Source organism: Sminthopsis crassicaudata, chromosome 2 (assembly GCF_048593235.1).
Source record: "Sminthopsis crassicaudata isolate SCR6 chromosome 2, ASM4859323v1, whole genome shotgun sequence".
In the NCBI taxonomy this organism is placed as follows: domain Eukaryota; kingdom Metazoa; phylum Chordata; class Mammalia; order Dasyuromorphia; family Dasyuridae; genus Sminthopsis; species Sminthopsis crassicaudata.
Window position 1 is genome coordinate 547,852,545 of NC_133618.1, and position 20,998 is coordinate 547,873,542.

Below are 20,998 nucleotides of genomic sequence, written 5' to 3' on the forward strand. Positions count from 1 at the left end.
TTTTTAAATACCACGTACTCTACAATGTGTAAGAAAATAACTTAAAATTATGCTTTTTAAAAAGTATAAACAGTGACCATTTGATTCAAAGAACCCACTACTAATTATATACTCCAAGAAAATTTTAAAAATAAATGTCCTCTGTACACCACAAAAAATAAATAAATGAATGAATGAATGAATAAATAAATAGATAGATAGATAGATAAATAAATAAATAAATAAATACCACATACTATATGTGTTGTTAAAAGAAAGGCCAAAAGAAAGGCAAAGACATATCTCATGGCTCAGATTATTCTATCTCTTCTTCAGATTGGGTCAATCAATATGCCCTTACAGGCAGAGTTAAAAGGAATTCTAATAATTCCATGGTTTCCAGTATAATTCTGAATTTAATTAGACTTGGGGCATTATTCCTGAGCACTCTTGAAAAGCCACAAAAATGAATTACATGAGTTACAACTCAATGATTCCTCCCAACTCCAAATTCTTTTTACTATTGAGCAAGATTCCTTTCCTGAAGAAAACAAAGTATCCCTTTTAATGCCTATCTGAGAAAAATGGTACAGCAACTTACAGCATTCTCCTACTTTCATAGAACTCATGCGTAAATATGGAATTTTGAAGCACTTCTGAAAATCAATAGCAATGTGCTACATTCTTGTAATTGGTCACATGCTTAAAAAAGGAGCATCTAGATCTTCTTTGCCCCCAGAAAAAAATCATATTGATTCCAGCCTTATCAATACTCCTTTATGTTCAACTAACAAATATATGAATGTAGGAAGGATGCATTCATTAGCATGTGTAAATCCATCCACTACTTACAAATCACAGACCCACAACCTGTTTTTGACCTATCAGATGAATTCCAGAGAATTGCCTGAGGCACATAAAGGTTGAAAGTTAAAGACTTGAGATCCAGTCAGTACCAAGTCAAGATATAGAATTTTGACTCAGGTATTCCTGATTCCATGCTTTTAACAATCTACTCTCTTTCTACACTGTCTCTAACACAATTATCTGAAATGAAATTATATCTAATTCTATTCACTTAACTATCTCATATTCACTGTCATCATTATAAGCAAGAAACTATTATGGACATTTTAAAAGTATAAGATCCAGCTCCAGCTCCCTGGAGAAGTTTATAATTCTATAGGGGAAATGAGACAGAACTATCTACAAAATGAGGTAATTTGTGATGTGCCCATCATTTGAGTTGCAGAAAGTATTATAGATTATAAGATAATAGACCATGAGCAGAGTGATAGAAAGAGAAGATATTATTCCATTAAGATTTATATACTTAAGATAGCATGCAATGAGGTGACAGTGTAATATTATGAAAACAGCACTAGAATAAATGTCAAAACTTCTGCCTGCCTGTACTAGATTGAATGCAAAATTACTTAAATTGTCTAAGCCTCAGTTTCCCCATATTTTAATTGAGATAATAATAGTCATTTACAATTTCACAAAGGCTTCCATGAGAGGCTTTAAAGAGAAGTGTTTTAAAATTTGTAAAGTGCCTATAGAAACTACTATGTAGAAAAGGAAACCCAAAATAGATACTATAGAAGCATGAGAAATAAACCTTTTCATAATCTGACTCTACCCTATGTGGGAAGTTGATTATACATTATTTTAGCCTGATGATCTTAATAATAAATAATAGAATTTATAATGTTTGAAGATTTGCAGGCACTTTAAAAATTTATTTTATTTTCTTCTCTGAATAACTTTCTGAAGTAAGTGACGTTACTTTGTCCATTGACATATGAGGAAACTCAGGAAAATGGATTAAATGACTTGCCAAGTAGTAAATGTCTGAAACTAGATTTTGTTGGGGTCCTCCTGACTCCAGCCCCAGTTCTATATTCATCATGCCACCTGGCTGTATCTACTCTATGTACCAGCTAAATTGGGTTACTTGCTCCCTGTGCACAATATTTCATCTCCTGCTAGTGTCCTTGAGTCAGTCACCCACATCTGCCCTAACCCAATGACTGGAATTCTCTCTGTCCTCACTAGAGTTTCTTCAGGTGCAAAACCTGTGACAAAATATAAGCTAATAAATGTTTGTGGTCAAACTGGAGAGAAAAAAAGGGAAAATTGTAAATCACCTTATGATGACTATAAGGAATTGTTATTATGTAGTCTTTTCTGAGGGAAAGTAGATTTCTTGTTGTATCTCCTGAAAAGTTTAAGATTCTAAGAGAAGGAAGAAGGCATTAATTGCTTAATAGAAATACATACATATATAGATATAAGCTTTTTATGGTAGTGATATCTGTTCTACAGCAACTCACTTTCCTCACCAGTAAAATGAGAGATGGGCTGAGCGGAGATGTGAGGATCTGTAATTTAGTGGAGAAGAACTGGGAGAAGGAGGAGGAAGGAAGAGTTGATTTTTAGTATAAGAATTAGAATCACAGGTCTTTTGAAGAAGAGCACCGGACAAAGAAATCGAGTAAGCTTGACAATATAAAGCTGAGCTCAGTAGAGGAAAATGTTATGGATTTGCAAAGAGAGGAATATAGTGCTAATGTGATAGAATCCAATAGCATATTTCTCTGATGGATTCTGTCCTCATTGAAATCAATGGAAATATCAGCAGACATTTATTAAGCACCTACCCCCTCCCAGGCCCTATACTAACTACGGGAATACAATGACTACAGTGAGGTGGCCTTCAAAGAGTTTATATTCTACTAGGATAAGGATTCTTAATATTTTTGGATCATGGATCCTTTGGGTAAAGTCTGTACACTGCTCAGAGCAGCATTTTTGAATGCATAACAAAAAAAACCATAGGAATACAAAGGAAAGCAATTTTACTGAAACATATTATCTATCTATCTATATCTATATCTATCTATCTATCTATAGATATATCTATCTATCTATCTATAGATAGATAGATAGATATAAGTTCATAGACCCTAGGTTAAAGACATCTTGTAGGGGAATGCAACATAGATACACAAAGTGAGAGGGTTATGATTCTTATTTTTTAAAAGTCTATTTGTTTTATTTCCACAAACATTTAGTGTGTGTTAATATATTACCAAGTTTAGTCACTAAAAGAACAAGAATTTTGAAAAATCCAATGAACAGGGGAGGAGAAAGGATGTGCAGAAATGTTTGCATGCTTACAAACAGCCATCAGATCCAGTTCCAAAGAATCCTATTTTCCCTTCTCTTCCATGTATCACCATAATAATAAATAACTCCCCCAAGGATATGCAGCTACAAAGCTACATCAGAAAGGAACCATTGGACTCTTAGTCCTCCCTCCCTAAGACAGTTCTCTGGGCTCAAATGGATGACCCAATTTGACACTGAAGCTGGGCACAGTTTTTGAATTTTAAAAATAGCATATACATTGACATGCCCACAGGCTACAGACTTCTCCACTTGCCCACACAGCATCCAGTATTAGGACATTTGTTAGTTATGAGCTCCCTCTTGCGTGGATATTTTTAGAAGGCCTCAACCTCGTTCCTGAGTTGCAAAAAGCCACAGCCTTCATCAGTCTGAAGAACTGAATATGTAAAATTTTATTTGAATGCATAGAACTTACCATTATTAAAACAAAAAATTCCAGCATCATAAGTACTTCAGTGGTTAAGGATGGCAATGAAAGGAGCTTCAATTTTGGGATGCAGCTTTGGACTCTCAGCAACACCATATTCCACCACCCAGCAGCAAACTCTGAACATGTATGTACACTAGTCCAAGGTTAGTTTTGGTGGCTTAAGTCTTTCCTTGTTAGTAGGCAATCTGAGTGTCATCATCTGGGAACACACAAGCCTCAGTCTTCTCCTTTAAATGGCAACCCAGTTTTAGCTTCTTCCAGCCTGGATTATTATTTTTAAAAATGTTCTGCAAAAGGCAGGTGACAGGTTGTTATTTCACAGCCTGAAGACAGAAGAGTTGCTAAAAATTATCACATGTTATTTCCAATTATGCATTTCCCAAAGGCCATTCAGTAGCACTTTAAATCAAAGTTCTGAAATGCACATTTAATTTCAATTCAGGAAGACCTGTTATGAATTATGAGAGGGTATCAACAGATTATCAGAAATGTGGTAAGATTATCAGCTACTTGGCACAACATATGTATGACTATTTCACCCATTGATGTCAATCTTTAACAAATGTTTTAATTTGTAGTTAATGGGACAAGATTTTTGTATTGAAAATTTATTAGTAGTATATATTGAATCTTACCAAGAAGTGCCATAGAGTAACCAGATATCTAGTACATTTTATACATTATACATTAATTTTAATTATTACAGCAACTTAATAGACAATAATTGTCCCATTAATTCTAAATTAAATTTGCTTTGGAGAGTCTTTATTTTCTTTAACCATAACCCATTGTCCTCCTTTACATATTTTCACAACTTTCCAATATTCTAAAAATTATAACATCTTTTTTTACTTTTAACAAAATATATAAAAACAATAAATGGCATATGGGTAGGTAAATAGGCAAATTGGGTATGTGCTCCTATTGTTTCTAGTCTCATTAAAGTTTATATCTTTATATCAAAAAAAAAAAAAGAAAATCAAGAACAAGCTGTTTTTAATGTTTCTGAAGGTATTTAACTACTGATTACTGACTGAATTGCTATTCATAAAATCAAACATTGGAATAGCTGATTGCTAAATTTTATTACTCAAATCAAAAATATGAAATCTTGATAGTGATTTTCTGTTACATGTTTCTTTGCTTCCATTGAGATATTTTAAAATATCTATTTTAACATATAAATCTTAATAATATTTGATATTACATAAGATATAGAGTAAATTGTAATCTTAGCCTACCGATAAAGATACCTCAGTTTAACTGAATTTTAGATTTAGAAACCATCTTGAACCACATTTCCTTTTTATAGAAGATGTAACCAAGTCTGAGAGATCTTACATATATTCAATTATAAAAAAATTATATGAAAATAATTATTTCCAAATATTTTGGGAAGAAACCTTTTTGAATACTCCTTTTTTCAATCACTTTTCAGATATTTTCTGTAAACTGTCATAATTTATTGATATGAGAAGCTGAGAATCAAAGATGATATGCCACTTTCAAGTAGAAAACTAAGGCAAAGCAGAACTTTGTGTTGGGCCTCAAATAAAAGTAGTAATGTTTTTAAGAGATTTGCGCTGGAACAGACTTTTATAAATAATTTATATGCTAATTGAAAAAGGAATAAGAAAAATTAGGATTAAAAAATAGCATTCAGAAATAAAAAGTACATACAAAATACTTCCAAGTTAATAAGGAAGATTTTTTTGGTTCCAAAAGAAGCCATTTTGGAGTTACTTATTAAATTACAGAATTATAGGGTGGAAGAGAAGTTGACTGAAATTTTCCTAACCTTTTTGCTTATTGCAAGTCAGATTTAGCTCATCCTTTTCATAAAGAAAAAAAAAAAAACATTTTATTAAAAGTTTGGAAAAATCCTTCTAAAATCATAAATCAAAATTATTTTTATGAAACTTTTAATTATCCAATACTTATCAGTTAACTTTGACATCGTAGATCGAGTATGAACCATACTAACATCACAACAGCTGCTTCTTGGAATTTACATTGTCAGTAAAGTTAAGTTTCTGTTTCAGGTCGTCTGAACTGGTGGTCAACAGTGTGTACAAGCTGCAAGCGTCTTCTTCCATTAGCAACAACAGGGGATGGAAACTGCCTCTTACATGCTGCCTCACTAGGTGAGTCCAACCACAAGCAAAGATCTGTAGATTTCCTAAATATCCCAGCCTCTTTATCAAAAGAAAAGATTACACAGGTGCAACAAAGAATTAAGAGAAGTCTAGAAGGCTCTGGATACCAGTCTGATGAGTTGTTAAAGGTGCCTTTCACTTCTGTGTTTTCCTATTCACCTTTAATGCAATTGCCAAAATAATCTCCTTAAAGGCATAAACTTGATCATGTTGTTCTGTTGATTAAAAATAAAAATCAATAATTCCCTACTGCCTCTAAATATAAAAACACAAATATTGTCAATATTCCCAGCCATCATAATCTGGCTCCAACCTACCTCTCTGAACTTTTTAAAAATATTTATTATTTATTTATTTTTAAACAGTCTTTCTTTTTAAATGTTGAGTTTCAAGATTGTCTCTCTACCTCTCACCTTTCCCTCACCTAAAGAGGAAGGAAACAATTTGATATCAGTCATATATGTGAAACCATGCAAAATCTATGTCCACATTACACAAAAAAACAAGAAAATTATATTTCAGTTTGCCCTCAGCATTCTTACTTCTATCCCTGGAAGTGGATAGTATTTTTTCATCATAGTTTCTTTGAAATTATCTTAGATCATTGTCTTGATCAAATTCGTCAAGTCTATAGTTGATCATTACAATGTTGTTATTACTATGCACTTCTAGTTCTTCTTAATGTTCACATATGTCTTGCCATGTTTTCTTGTATTTTTTTCTGAAACTACCCTATCTCATCATTTGTTATAGCACAATAGTATTCCATCACAATCATACCACAACTTGTTCAGTCATTTGCTAATTGATGAGCATCCCTTCGATGTCCAATTCTTTGCCATCAACAATTCATTAATGTTCCTATTTTCCCTCATCCCTTCCAGCATTTTTCATTTCTGATAAGGGTATATTGGTATGCCAAAGTCATTTTAGCTTTCATTTCTCTAATCAATAGTGATTTAGAATACCTTTTTCATATGATTTGAGATAGCTTTGATATCTTCTTCTGAAAACTATTATTCATATGCTTTGAGCATTTATCAGTTATGGAATGGCTTTTATTTTTATAAAAATGATTCAGTTCCCTCTATAGTTAAAAAATGAGGCCTTTGCCATAGAAACTTGCTGCAAAACTTTTTACATTACTTCACTATGTGCAGTATCTTTTAGCAAAATGTAGTTTCTCTGATTATCTTTTTTCAATCAGGTCTAATCTTTGCTTTTGCTTTGTCTGAGATCATAATTACCTTCCTTGTCCTCTCCACTTCAACTGAAGCATAATAAACTCTGCTCTAGCCTTTCACTTTGATTCTATGTGGGTTCTTCTGTCCCAAATGTCTCTCTTGTACACAATATATTTTGGATTCTGGCTTCCTACTCATTCTACTGTCTGCTTCCCTTCTATGAATTAGCCCATCCCATTCACATTCAGTTATGATCCCTAACTATATGTTTTCCTTTGTTCATCCTTCACTCTTTCTTTTTATACTGTTCCTTCCCAAAAGTATGCTTTGCTTCAGACTGCTGCCTCTTCTAATCCTTTAACCTTCTTACAATCCCCCATATTTTTATCCCCTTCCTTTTCTATATACCTATTGGAATTCATTATCCAATTCCAATAAGAGTGAGGTTCAAACATTGTCCCCCCCATTTCCCCCTCTATTATAAAAATTCTTCCTTGTTTACTTCCTTTTTGTAAGAAAATTTATGCCTCATTCTACTTCTTCCTAACCCTTTCTTCCAGCGTATCCCTCTTTCTCACCTCTCCATGTTTTTTCAAGTCCACCCTAACATAATCAACTTACACATTTACCTTGTGCTTGTGGTGACTGTTTCTAACTGCCATAATAGTGATAAAGTTCTTAGGAATTACATGTATCATCATCCCCCATATGGCTGTAAGTAGTCTAACCTTATTGAGTCTCTTCTGATTCCTTTTTAATTTACCTTTTTATGCTTCTCTTGAGTGTGCTGTTTGAATATCAAATTTTCTATCCAGCTTTGGTCTTTTCATCAGGAATGCTTGGAAGTCCTCTTCTTCATAAAATATACATTTTTCCCATGAACAGTTATACTCAATTTTTCTTAGTAAGTTATTATTGGTTGTAGTCCTAGTTTCTTTGTTCATCAGAATATCATATTCCAACTGCTTTAAAGTAGAGGCTGCTAAATTGTTCATTATCCTGATTGTGACTCTATGATATTTAAATTGTTTCTTTCTGGCTGCTTGCAATGTTTTCTCCTTGATCTGGAAGCACTGGAATTTGGCTATAATAGCCTGGGAATTTTCATTTGGGGAATCTCTTTCAGTACGTAATTGATAAATTCTTTCAATGTCTATTTTGCCCTGTGGTCCTAGGATATCAGAGTAGTTTTTGGATCATGACTTTCCAATTGTCTAATAATTTTTAAATTATCTCTCCATTAACTGTCTTCCAGGCCAATTTTCCCAACAAGATATCTCATTTTTCTTCTATTTTTTAAAAACATTTTTTTGATTTTGTTTTATTATTTCTTGAAGTCATTAGTCTCCATTTAGCCAATTCTAATTCTTAAAAAGTTATTTTCTTTAGTAAGTTTGTATATCTCCTTTTCCATTTGGCCCAGTCTGCTTTTGAAAGAGTTCTTTTCTTTAGCTAATTTTTGTTCCTTCTTTATCATTAGGCCAATTATGTTTTTAAAAGGATATTTTCTTCAGTATTTTTGTGCAGTTTTCTTGCCTCACTCTCATTTCTTTCCCCAATATTTTCACTACCACTTATCTCTTTTTTTAAGTTTTCCAGGAAAACTTGGCCTTGCATCCAATTAGCATTTTCCTGTGAAGCTTTGCTTGTAGTTACTTTCACATTGTTGTCTTCTATTGTTTGTTCATTTTCTCAGCTCATTTTTTTTACTTTAAACTTTATATTACAGTTGAATTCTGTTCAACTGAAGGTGGAGAGGCACTATGCCAAGCTTCAGATATTTTCAGGGCTAGTTTTGAGGGGGGCAAGTTTTCAGTGCTTCCAGCGTGGTATTATCCTGGGAGAGTGTGGTCATTGCTCTCCTGGTCTGTGCTCTGGTCTTTGCCCAAAAAGGGCCCCTGTTCCCCTGCAGCTTCAAGTATAGCGTTCCCCTTGTCCCTGGAACTGTGACCAGGGCCCCTGCTACCCTGTAAAGAATCACAGCACTCATCTCTGTCCTGAAACTGTGATTCAAAATTTGCTTATGGATAGCAGAATTGCCAGCCATCACCAGCTACACCCACTGTCAGTAAAACACCTTCTACAATCTCTCCAATGAATTATCAGCTTGTTAACATCTCTGTACTGGGAGCTTCAGAAACGGCTGCTGCTAATTTTATGGCAGCATCCAAGGTCCACCACTAATATTCCTGCCCCACTCAAGGCCTGAGCCCACCCTAGTGTTAAAGATCTCATCTATGGACCTCCTAAGTTGTGTTAGGCTGGAAAAATGTCTCCCTTGGACCTTTTATGGATTCAGCATTTCAAAATTTGCTTTGGGGCATTATTTCAAAGTTGATTGGAATGCTTAGAAAAGTTCATCTGTATCCAAGCCTTATCTTTTTTTTAAACTATGCTCTTATTTAAAAAATCCCAAGGAAACCATTCCAGAATTCATGAGGCTACCTTCTGATTCTTTCCATTTGCATTGAGCCTCCCCGTGCCAAGAATATACTTATTCTTCTTCTTAGGTTTTCCAAATCTGCATCTTTCTTCAAGATTCTACTAATGTTGTGAAACCTCTGACTCTTCTACTCCATCTTCACCTTTTAATGTTTTCTTCCTCTCCTCAAATTTTCCTGAAACAATTTGTTTAGTTATATTCCTTTCCCCATCACTCATTACCTTATATTTGGATATAGATAATATATATGTATTTGTGTATACACACACCCTCTATTTTTTAATATACTAATACATATACATATATACAAACATCCTACCTTGCATTATGTTGATATGTATCTTATATGTTTACATGTTTCTTACATCTAATAAGAAATGTAAGTTCTTCAAAAAATGACTTTTCATTTTTATCTTTTGGTCCCTTAGCTCATTTCTTTGCGTATAATAGTCACTTAGAAAGTATTTGGTCAATTGTTTTAGTACTTCATCTTTAGGCAAGAGAAAAGCACTTAAGGCTTTGGTCAAGAAGTTTTTGGAAGATTAGTTGTTGATGCTGTGTAGGTGAATTGAAGTGGTGGTGCAGAAAGTGGGAACAAGGAATCCATTTAGAAGACTCAAGCATGTCTAGATCTGAAATGATGAGAACCTAGATTGGAGTGATTATAATGGGAATGGAAAAAAGCATATAGATATGAGAAATATTATTAAACACAGTGGGATTTTTTGATCCAACATAGAATTTCATGAAAGAAAAGAATGAGGAAAGCTTTCTTTCCTACAAAACTATCACACCAATGTGAAGCTGCAGACACAGTTGCTTTGTCCTAGGCTCAAGGTGGAAACTCTAGGTGCCCTTATCTACATCCCCTTACTTTTCTCCATGTGGACGAGGGCACAGATTAGATTGGTTGCTTGACTTTTCCTCTGATTATTCCAGTTTGCTTTTTGGTAAGCATTCTCTGGACATACTACTGTTTATTAGACCTCTCAAAGTGAATAGAGTTCTTGTGTCCCTGGTTGCTTGAAAGCAAGGACTGACATGATGGAGAAAGGGAGAAAGGAAAAGTGACAAGGGTTGTGAAAGAATGGGAATTAGAATTTAGTTTCAATTAAAATGGAAGGTTTTTACATTGAGAAAGATCAGTACAATGACCATTACGTCCAAGGAAATCAATATAAAATAATATTGCCTCAAATTCATGACACATTTTTTATTTTGAATGGCTTGTTTTCTTTTTTTTATTTAAATATCAGTGACAAATAATCAGTATTGGATTTTTTTGTTTGTTTTTGTTTTCTGTTTAACAGTATTTTTTATTTGATTTTTTTTCTTTCCAGGAAAACATGCATTTTACAGTATCTGTAAATACAATAATATATGTACACTGACTTTTGAACTCATTGCATTTTGCAATATTAGAATACTCCTTAAACCCAATGTAACATGCAACAACAGCAAAAGAGAAAGAAATACATTTTATTAGGACATCTTATGTTTAAAAATACTCACAGCAGCAGCTTTTGAAAGATGATTTTGTTAAAGAAGTCATTGCACTTTGATCAGGATTGTTAAAGAAGAACCTATCTGACAGATTCAGCTATTTTATAGGAATATAGGGATGGGCCATTTTATTTGTACCAGATACACTATCAAGAGTAGAATCAATGAAGCAAACTGGATAAAAAATGAAAATGGAATAAAGAAGCCCAGCATCCAAATAATCTGTTACTTATTTATTTGTATATAGTTTGTATATATATATATATATATATATATATATATATATATATATATGTGTGTGTGTGTGTGTGTGTGTATACATATATATATATATATATCTTTTAATATAACATGTAAACATATATAAACAAACACACTACTTAACATTATATTGATATGTATCTTATATGTTTACATGTCTCCTACCCGCAATATAAAATGTAAGTTCTTCAAAGAAAGTAGTTTAATCTCAAGTGCCTAATTTCCTAGGAATTATTTTCTGGGTCACAGACAAGTTAGAATTCCTGTGCCAACAAAATCCTGGATTCTTTATACATCATTTGTGGGCACTAAGGGTGAATCCAAGGCCTGTTTCTCAGGGAATAACTGCTACTACCTCAATACTTTAAATTTTTATGGCCCTGAATATGTAGTCAGACTGTTAGATTGAGACTTTGATGATTACTATGAAACCCCTTTCTAGGGACCGTGGAAAACAGATACCCCTATCTTTAGGACTCTAGACACCAGCAATGCTATTCTCTTGATCAAAATTTTGCTGTGATGCTATTTTTCATTGGTAGTACTGGGAAATTTATTAGAGTTTATATCATTTGTTCAGTATTTCCAAGAGAGTCTATTGTTGTCCCCCATTCCCCACCTCATGCTACACAACTTGTATATTATTTCTAAGCCTACACCCAACATGTATTTGGTTGCTTCTAGTAAAGTTGCAATCAGCTTAGAACTAGTTGCTGGTGGATTCAGAGAGTGTAGTGGTGATAGGTTTTTGTTGTTGTTGTTGTTGTTGTTGTTTTTTTTTAAACTAGGCTATCAGTTTGCTTAAAAGGTCACATTTTTCTTCATTAGTCTGTTTACACTAATGGTTTCCATTAGGAGAGCTTAGAAATAATGAAAGAGAATCATTAGCTAATGAGGAGAATGACAATTAATTAACAAAATTGTTTTTATCCCTGCAGAAATGGGAAGACTGTATTGGGTATGATCTTAATAGCTGTTGCAGCCCCTTATTGTTTCCCTTTTTCACTTCCCACTCTCTGCCCCTTCTTCACAAGTATTCCTCTGCTCCCTAGGCATGTGGGGGTTTCACGACCGGGACCTGGTTTTGCGGAAGGCTCTCTACACCATGATGAGGAGTGGGGCCGAAAGGGAAGCACTGAAACGGAGGTGGAGGTGGCAACAGACCCAGCAGAACAAGGAGGTTTGTACCCGGTGACTTGTTTTAAAACCCCCAGCCCTAATCTTATCCTCCAGTCAGCCATGAGTGATGGCTAATTCGCATCTTCCTGACTGATGGCGGGGCTGGATGTAATAGAGCTCAGAATACAGGCCCCAGGGGGTGGCCATGTAAGTCAGTGTTCCATCTTCCTGGGTGCCAAGCTAAAATTGCTGCAGTAGATTATTAAAGCTTCAGTTTCAATGCACCAGGGAGAGAACATATTAAAACACCACAACAAAAATGTCGAGAGCAAGAAGAGCCTCTGGCAAAGGAAGTCCTTAGAAAGCAGTGGAGAAACTGTTGGGAAGCACTATCCCATCAGAGAGCCGCGTCTCAGCTTTGACCTTGTTGTTTATACTAGAAAAGGTAAATCTCAGCACTGTTTTTCTTACCTCTGTCCATCTGGAAGGATCCGAGTGACCAAATGGGTACAGATCTGAAAGGGAATCTTGAATTATCTGTAGGTGGGGCAGTCAGTTCTTAGGTTCATAGGAAATATTTGCATTTCACCAATCATTTCTTCTAACATCAGACATTCCATCCACCTTCCCTTTGCATCTCCTCCATAAGCGAGGTCTGGAACAGTCCCCCCCCCCCTCAGGTTTTTTTCTTCATCTTGCTTTGTGATTGGGAACATCCCTGGGTAGTGTATAGGAATCATGATAAATCCTACTGTGTGAGGGCCCTTCCCTGCCTATGTTTCTATAATATACTAAGTCAAGGGTATCTTTGTAGGGGAAAGTTATTCACAAAAGACTGGTTGAGGAGTATATGGTACAGAGAACAGTACCAGGCCTATGAGAATGGAAGAACTGGTAGTTTCATTTGATACCTATGTGCCTGGGGCATATATATTTATTACCAACTGCAGGGCTCTCTTCTCCCTAAATAGCATCAAGAGTAACCAGTGAGGAGTGCCTTCCCCTGGAAAAAATGAGTGTGTTTCACTTAAAATTTCCCTACTTGTGAAGGTCCTTGGGGCACATACCCTAGAGAGCATTCTATCATCCTAAGAGAATTAATGTCTTATTTTGAGATAACATGTTTTTTTGTTCTCCATGAACAAATTTAATTTTCTTTACAAGTGTGTATTAAGAACAATGTGAATTAGTGTAAAAAATGCTAGACTCAGTAGTTCCATTCTCAGAAAAACAAGGCCTGAATGTCAGCTCTGCCCTTTATTCATTGGATAACTTACGCAAGTGACTTAACTCTCCAAAACTGAGAAGTTAATGAGATTTCTTCCTCTGAAAATAGGAATGATAATATTTCTATAGACTTGTTGGAAGGAAAGCTTAAAACACTAGAAAATGAGGTTTTTTAAATTACTATCATTATTATCACTGCTTTTGACTGGGCATAACATTTTGAGGTCTAGAAAGAATATGTCTGTGTATGTTTGTATGCATGCATATGCCATAGTTAATTCTATCAATAATCACCAAGTTAATAAACTGAGTTTCTCATAACCCTTTTCAACTTAATGGGTTATTTGTTTAATTGCCCTCATAAGATCTCTTGGCACATCAAAAGAGGGCTTAAAAAATAACAATCAGCCTTATGAATAGAATAGTAATAAACACTTTTGCAAATTTCAAATAGCATAATTATCCTCAGTGAAAAAAATATGATTAAATATATTATTATTAATAACATTAATTATTAAATATATTATTATCTAGGAAATTTGCATAGACTGAAGATATCAACAGGGGTCTTACCTCCTATATTTAGGATAACTTATGGGCTTCAGTCAATATACACACATTATAATTGTGGTTGTTCAGTCATCTTCAGTAGTGTTCAATTCTTTGTTAACCCATTTAGGGTTTTCTTGGCAAAGATACCAGAGTGCTTTGCTGTTTTCTTCTCTAGTTCACAGCTAATAAGTATCTGAGTTCAGATTTGAACTTAGGAAGTTCCAGACCTGCCACTCTGTTTTTCTCTGCTACCTAGCTATAAACAATAATTATGATTAGTGAAATTGTAATGTTTTGTAGGCTAATGATAATAGTGCTTCCTTTTCCAAAGGCTAAAAGATGACCCAAAGATTTCCCTAAAACCAGTCCAGAGGTGGATTATTTTTCATTTTTGTTTTTCATTCATTCAAGAACATTTAATAAATACTGTGTCCAAAACACTGTGCAAGGAATCAAGAGAGGAATACAAAAAATAATTGACATGATCCTAGTCTTCATGGAATTTATACTTAAATGGAAAAAAAAAAAACCATGGAAATTGAGCTGAAATTTTAAGAGGAAGTGTGATTACAGAAACCTTATGCCTTCCAAAAAGGGAAGGAAAGAAAGATGAAAAAGCATAATGCTAAATGTTCTGATTTGGGACTATTTCATTCATTCACTAGTTTAAAAAAGATGAAATACTGATTATATCAACAAAAGTTTTGAAATAAATTCTACAAAAAACTCCCATTTATAAACAAATTACTTAAAAATTAGAACAGACTATGTAAATATAGGCTGTTGTTTGTCCAAAGAGGACCACAACATCAGACAGGTACCATCCATGGCAAATTGGATTTAAGGGAGAGTCACCAGCCTCACTTTCCCTTCCAGAGCCATCTCAGTCCAGAGGCAAGATCTAAATCAGGATGACTGGAGATATCCCTGGATAAAATAGGAGGCTTTGACCTTTTTAAGTTAAGGTCTTCTACAGACCTCAGTTTGACTGAGGCTGTACCCATTCGATCATCTTACTACTAGTCAGTTTTCATACCTAGATTGAAAGGATTTTATCACTTTTTATAAAGGTAATTATCTTATAGCAAAGTGATATAACCATTTGAAACCAGGGTTCCTTTCCAAAATAAAGTGGCCCTTTGTTGTGTAGCCCTGGATATGTCAGTTTCCCTCTGTGGGCCTCAATTTTCCCTTCTGCACAATAGAGAGAAGAAATTCCTACTCCAAAAGAATTATACAAATATTAAGACTAGATGGGTTGGAGAAAAGAATCAAAAAGGAAAAGAGCTTGGGGAAAGCTGTCTGTTTCCATTTTGAATTATTCAGTTGTCATGACAAATGTTGTTCTATTCCTGTTAATACAGGATGATTTCATAGTAGAACCTGGATCTGATTTTTTCTAGAAAAAAGAAAATTCTTATTAAACATTGTTTAAATTTATTGGGATACCTCAATTTGGACTAACCTGAAAGTTATTATTAGTCATATCCTGCCCTCAAGGCTGCCTAAAGTCAGACTCCTTATTTGGGGGAAAAAAAACACCTGCAGCAGATAGTATAGATTCAAGATTTTTATTTTTTTACAATTTTTACCAGCAACAAAGGAAAAAAAAATAAATCAGAGATGCAGACATTACCAAAAACCCTTTTGCCTTTACCTCTAGTGCCATGTTTCAGAATGGATTAAGGTGATCCAAATTATAAACATATAAATAATTGCTTCCAGTGGAAGAATTACAGGATTATAGATTAGAACTTTAAGAGAAGCCTCAACCCCTTATTTGACCAATGAAGAAACAGATGGAAAATGGCTTTCCCACAGCCATACAAGTAAAAGTATCAGTCCATTTGAGCCTACATATTCTGGACTACAAGCCCAGTGTCCTATCCACTGTACTGTACCGGCTGCTATTTCTTTCATCAAATGGTGGGGGTGAGGTGGCCGCTGACAATCTGTTTCAATCTCCTAAAACAGACCTTTCTTTTTCTTTAGTCAGGATTAGTTTATACAGAAGAAGAGTGGGAGCGAGAGTGGAATGAGCTCTTGAAGCTGGCATCCAGTGAACCTCGAACTCATTTCAGCAAAAACGGAGGCACCGGTGGTGGGTAAGTTACTCTCTTCCAGTGCCGTTTTATGATATCACCAAGTCACGAGAGAGAGGAGGGTCACTAAATCTACCTTCTCTCCAGTCTCACAGTCCAGTCACCAAGTCGTTGCTGATACCTGAGGGCAGGCAGAGAAATGTTTCAGACGGGCCTGTAGAACTCCTCCATCCCCCCAAAAATGATTCTGAAAAGGAACATATGGGTAGAGAAGTAAGAGTAATTGGGCAGCCTGCCAGGTGTTTAGAAGAGCCTTTTGCCCGTTCCCAAGATGTTTATTTCAAAGCTATTGGCAGGTAGTGCTCATGAATCATTTCTCCTTCTCCTACTCTTCATCTTATGGCTGACAAGGAAAAACAATAGACAGATTGATGGAGAAGTTAGCGGCCTGCAGGGTGGCAAAAACATGTGAAAGAACACAGTGACTTACTGCTCTAGTTTTCATTAATGGCGCTTCTTCTGAGGGAATTTTTAATGCTGAATTCCTTTATTTTATAGAGAGCATTTATTTCATTTTAAGTTTAAAGTAAAATTAAGAATTCAAAAGAATTGAGCCAAAAAACTGACAATAATAAAGTGAACCAGAGGAGATTTAAAAAAGAAAAAAAGAAAAGAAAAGGGAGGGGAAGAGTCCTTTTGAGTTGGAGAGGTAATACATTCCAGTATATTTTGAGCATTATGTACTGTCTGGGATTATGTACTGTTGGTCCTTGGAGTCTTGTACCCGAGTCATGTGATACTATCCCCTTGAAGCAAGAGCATAACAGCTACTTCTCTAGAGGGTAGAGTGAAAAGATATGGGTGAAGTATGAAAAGTATACCATCAATCAAGAGCTTTCTGGATTGGCTAGGGATGTCTCAGATGTATGACCCAGATGTATGAATCTTGTCCATAGTGTCTGGCTATATTAATTCCAAATCGGGATGGTATTTGAAAGGACAAGACATCCTTTTATTTTCTTTTTTTAAATCAAGCAGAAACGGAATGTTCTGAGACCCATGGGGGGAATCATGGCCAACCAATCTGCTCAAGGAAATAGTAACTAATTAGGATAGTTTTAAAGTCTGTAAGCCCTCCAATCTGATTGCTAGGTAGAATTCTCTTATATAATCTTTTTTAATTACTAAAAACTTACGTTTGTTATTTTCTAAAGTAGCCTTTTTGCTTTGTAAATAAATAAGTGCACTAAGAAAAATACATTCTTAGATACAGAGTATAAGGGGCAAAATGGGGAAAGAATGATCACTTGCCAGAAACAAAGTACAACAAGTCAGGGCACCAAGTGGGCATTATGTGAGTAGGTATAATAAAGGCTTTTAAGATTACACGTGGCTGTTCTTGAGTGCACTACCGGTTATTAAGCTATAGATTCAAGAGATCGTGGCCAGAGACCTTTGAAGGCCTCAGAGGAGCCGGGTAGAGTTGACACTGCAAAGGTCAGTGGAAAAAGGTACTCTGTTGGGCCTAGGACAGATTAGTAATTGTAACTGCCAGGAGGGCATGTTACAAATGGTCACAATCATAGCCATGTAGAATGTTGGTTCAATCATTTTTAAGTTATGTCCAAATCTTCATGGCTCCATTTTGTGTTTTCTTAGTAAAGATACTGGAATGGTTTGCCATTTCCTTCTACAGCTCATTTTACAGATAAGGAAATTGAGTCAAACTAGGTGAAGTGACCTGCCTAGGGTCCCACATTTAGTAAGTGTCTGATGCTGGATTTGAACTCAGAAAGTAGAAGCTTTCTGACTCCAGGCCCAGCACTCTAATGACCTTTAGCTGCCTCAGCTCTAATAAACCACAGAAAGTAGTTTCCACATGAATCAGAGATTCTTAATTCTTTTAATTTTAAATTCTTCTTAATTACTAATTCTTTTTTTATTTCTTTGGCAGGCTATAGGCCCATTATCAGAATAATATTTTTAAATACATAAAATAAAATACACATAATTACAAATGAAACCATTAAATTGAAATTGTTGTCAAAATATCTTTTAAAAAAACACATTAATGGACCCCAAGTTATAGGTCAGTCTTTAATACCCTGACTTTAAAGGTAAAAGTTCCCTAAGTTAGTTTCTCCCTGGGAAGCTATGATTTGAGAGCTCATGACCTAGAAGGATTCCATCCTCAAATTTGAAAGTTGTTTATAGTAAAGTAGAGAACCAAGTTAATATTAAATTCATTTTAAAAATATCTAGTTGTAATATTTTAATTTTGCTTCTATACATCCGGCTTTGTAGCTCCCGTTCCACAAGTCTCCTAAAATTACCCTCATAAGTTCAAATTAACTCTTCATTGACATAGGTAATAGCAAAGCATTTCCCTGTTCTCTTTATATTCCACTGGATAAGCAATCAGAGAGAAAAGAGTCTCCAGAGAGAAAAATAAGCTAACTGCAGTGTTCCAGCCATGCCTTCAAAGTTCAGGATGCCCATTAAAGCTCCTGGGAATCCATGGCAGACCGTACCATTCCCATGTAATAATATGGAGTGTCTGAGTATTCTGCTCATTAAAAGAATTATACCAGGAACAGGAAGATGAGGGGCTATATTTTATATTCATTAAAATTCACAAGTTAGTAAAAAGTTTGGAGGGGGAAGGGTTTGTTTAGTTTCTCAGTGTGTGCCCAATATAAAGCCTTTAACATTTAAAAAGGATTTCCTAACAATCTGCTGCATATCTGTCAAAATACCAATTTATACTCATTTAAAGGAGGGAAAGGTGACATGAATCCAATATACCTTATAAATTCCTACACTGTCTTCTTCCTTCAGAAATGCATACTTTTTTTAGAGTTTTATTTTCACTAGAGTCATGGAGATTTAGGCAGATGAATGATTTCTTCTACCATATATGCTATTATTCTCTGGATTTTCTCTCTAATACTACAGCTTATTCTGGTCACTGGATATAAAATCTCTACTCAGCAGAAACAGAGAAAGAAGGCTCTGTAACTAATTGGACAATAAAAACAGGCACATGCCTGCGATTTTGGCTCCACAGGGTGGATGTCTGTGTTCCATTATTGGTCTCATATGTGGCATAATAAAGCACGATGATGGCTACTTACTGCCACATTTTCATTAGCAGAGATTATTCTAGGGAACTGTTAGTGTTTGACCTGCTTATTGTATTTTAATGATCATTTAAAAAATTTTATTTTAAAAGAAATCACAGTGAAACCAAAAGATCAAATTTGGGATACATCACTTGGTGATGATGATACTTGAAAGCAAGCCATGTTAAGAAAACAAGATGATCCGTGAAAGTTGAAGTCTTATTTTTAAGTATTATTCACAGAAGCACTTGTCATGAGATTTCAAGGTTAACTTATGCTTCAAAACATATCTCTGAAGAATGTGACAGCATATAATGAGAGTAGTATACTGGAGTGAAAATTGAAAGAACCAAGGGTCTCCTTCTGGCTTTGTCACTAGCTCACCATGTGAACTAGTAAAGTCACCTCATGTGTAGACTTCCTTAATTGCTTCCCACTTCCCCATCTGTAAAATAAGAGATTTGATTTAGATGATTTTGAAGGTCCTTTTTTGAGTTAACATTCTTTAACTATATTCTAGTTTTCCAGTTTATCTCTGAGGATGTTCAAAGTATTCTCATAATTAACTACACTTCTGTTATTGCAGATTTGCATTCTCTGTTGGGTATTTAGTCTCTCATAAGGTTTAAAAAAAAAGATTCCACATCAAAAGTTATTTCAAAATATTGAGTTACTTTGTGATTAGGTGAAATGCTTTTTTACTGAAGGGGAAAAAAGACATCATCAAAAAGCAGAGAGCTATATAAACAATATAGTCCCCCCAATAGAGAGCTATATAAACAGTATAGTTACTGAGAGATTAAAACAAGAACCAGTATTATTGAACATTTTAATAGATTATCTGGAAGACATCTATCAGAAAATCTCTGAATGCATATGTGACACTAAACTTTTTGGGCTATCCAGTCAACTTAGATAAATCTCAGAAAAATCTTTTGATGTAGTATGGGTATCAGGCGAGCAATCAAGTAAGTTACCACACATTTATTAAGTATCCAGGAACTCGGATAGGCCCTGAAGATATGAGACAAAAAAAAAATCAAAACACTTTCTTTTTTTAAAAAGCATATGTTTTAGTGGTGTGAGCAGGAAAATAGCAGGTAAAGTTCATTATGATCAGGTATTTCAGTCATTTTTCAGTTGTGCCTGACTCTTGATGGCCTCAGGAGTTTTCTTGGCAAAAATATTGGAGCCATTTCCTTCTCTAGTTCATTTTACAGATGAGGAAATTGAGGCAAACAGGATTAAGTGACTTACCTAGGGTCACACAGTTATTACATGTCTGAAATGGGGTTTGAACTCAGGAAGATGGATCTTACTGACTCCAGCCCCCACAGCTGCCTGTGACCTAGTTAAAATGCATTTGGAGAAAAAATAATCCAAACTATAGTTATAAAATGAGAGGCTTTCCAATTATGATCAGTCACTAGAGATAATATAGGAAATGTGTGAATAGGTTACATACTATAAATTGCTTTACAAATCTTAAAGTACTGTGTAATGCTGGCTATTATGCTTGCTAACTCTTAAGATTTTTCCCAAGCGACATCAGTCCAAGATACTTGTTGAACTAAAAAAAAATTATCAGAAAAGAAACTAAAAAATAAAATAGAAAATATTAGAAATCTGTGTGCCCACAAAGGATATTCTGTGCTAATTCTGGTTGATGTAGTTCATGAAAGATATAATGATACTAAAAATTCAAAAAAGGTCAAAGAAATGAAAGTACTTCTTATCCAGGGCATGCTAAAATAATGATAATGATAATGATAATAATAATACTTC

General features: G+C 34.7%; 1 protein-coding gene across 4 annotated transcripts in view; it reads left to right on the forward strand.

The window, feature by feature from the left end:
• Positions 1–20,998, forward strand: part of OTUD7A (OTU deubiquitinase 7A) — a 391,428-nt gene that overhangs the window by 306,514 nt on the left and 63,916 nt on the right. For all 4 annotated transcript variants that reach the window (XM_074294958.1, XM_074294962.1, XM_074294959.1 and 1 more), the window contains 3 exons: positions 5,647–5,748; positions 12,204–12,331; positions 16,042–16,154. In XM_074294958.1, the coding sequence (XP_074151059.1) occupies positions 5,647–5,748; positions 12,204–12,331; positions 16,042–16,154 (343 nt within the window). The remainder of the gene's footprint in view (positions 1–5,646; positions 5,749–12,203; positions 12,332–16,041; positions 16,155–20,998) is intronic.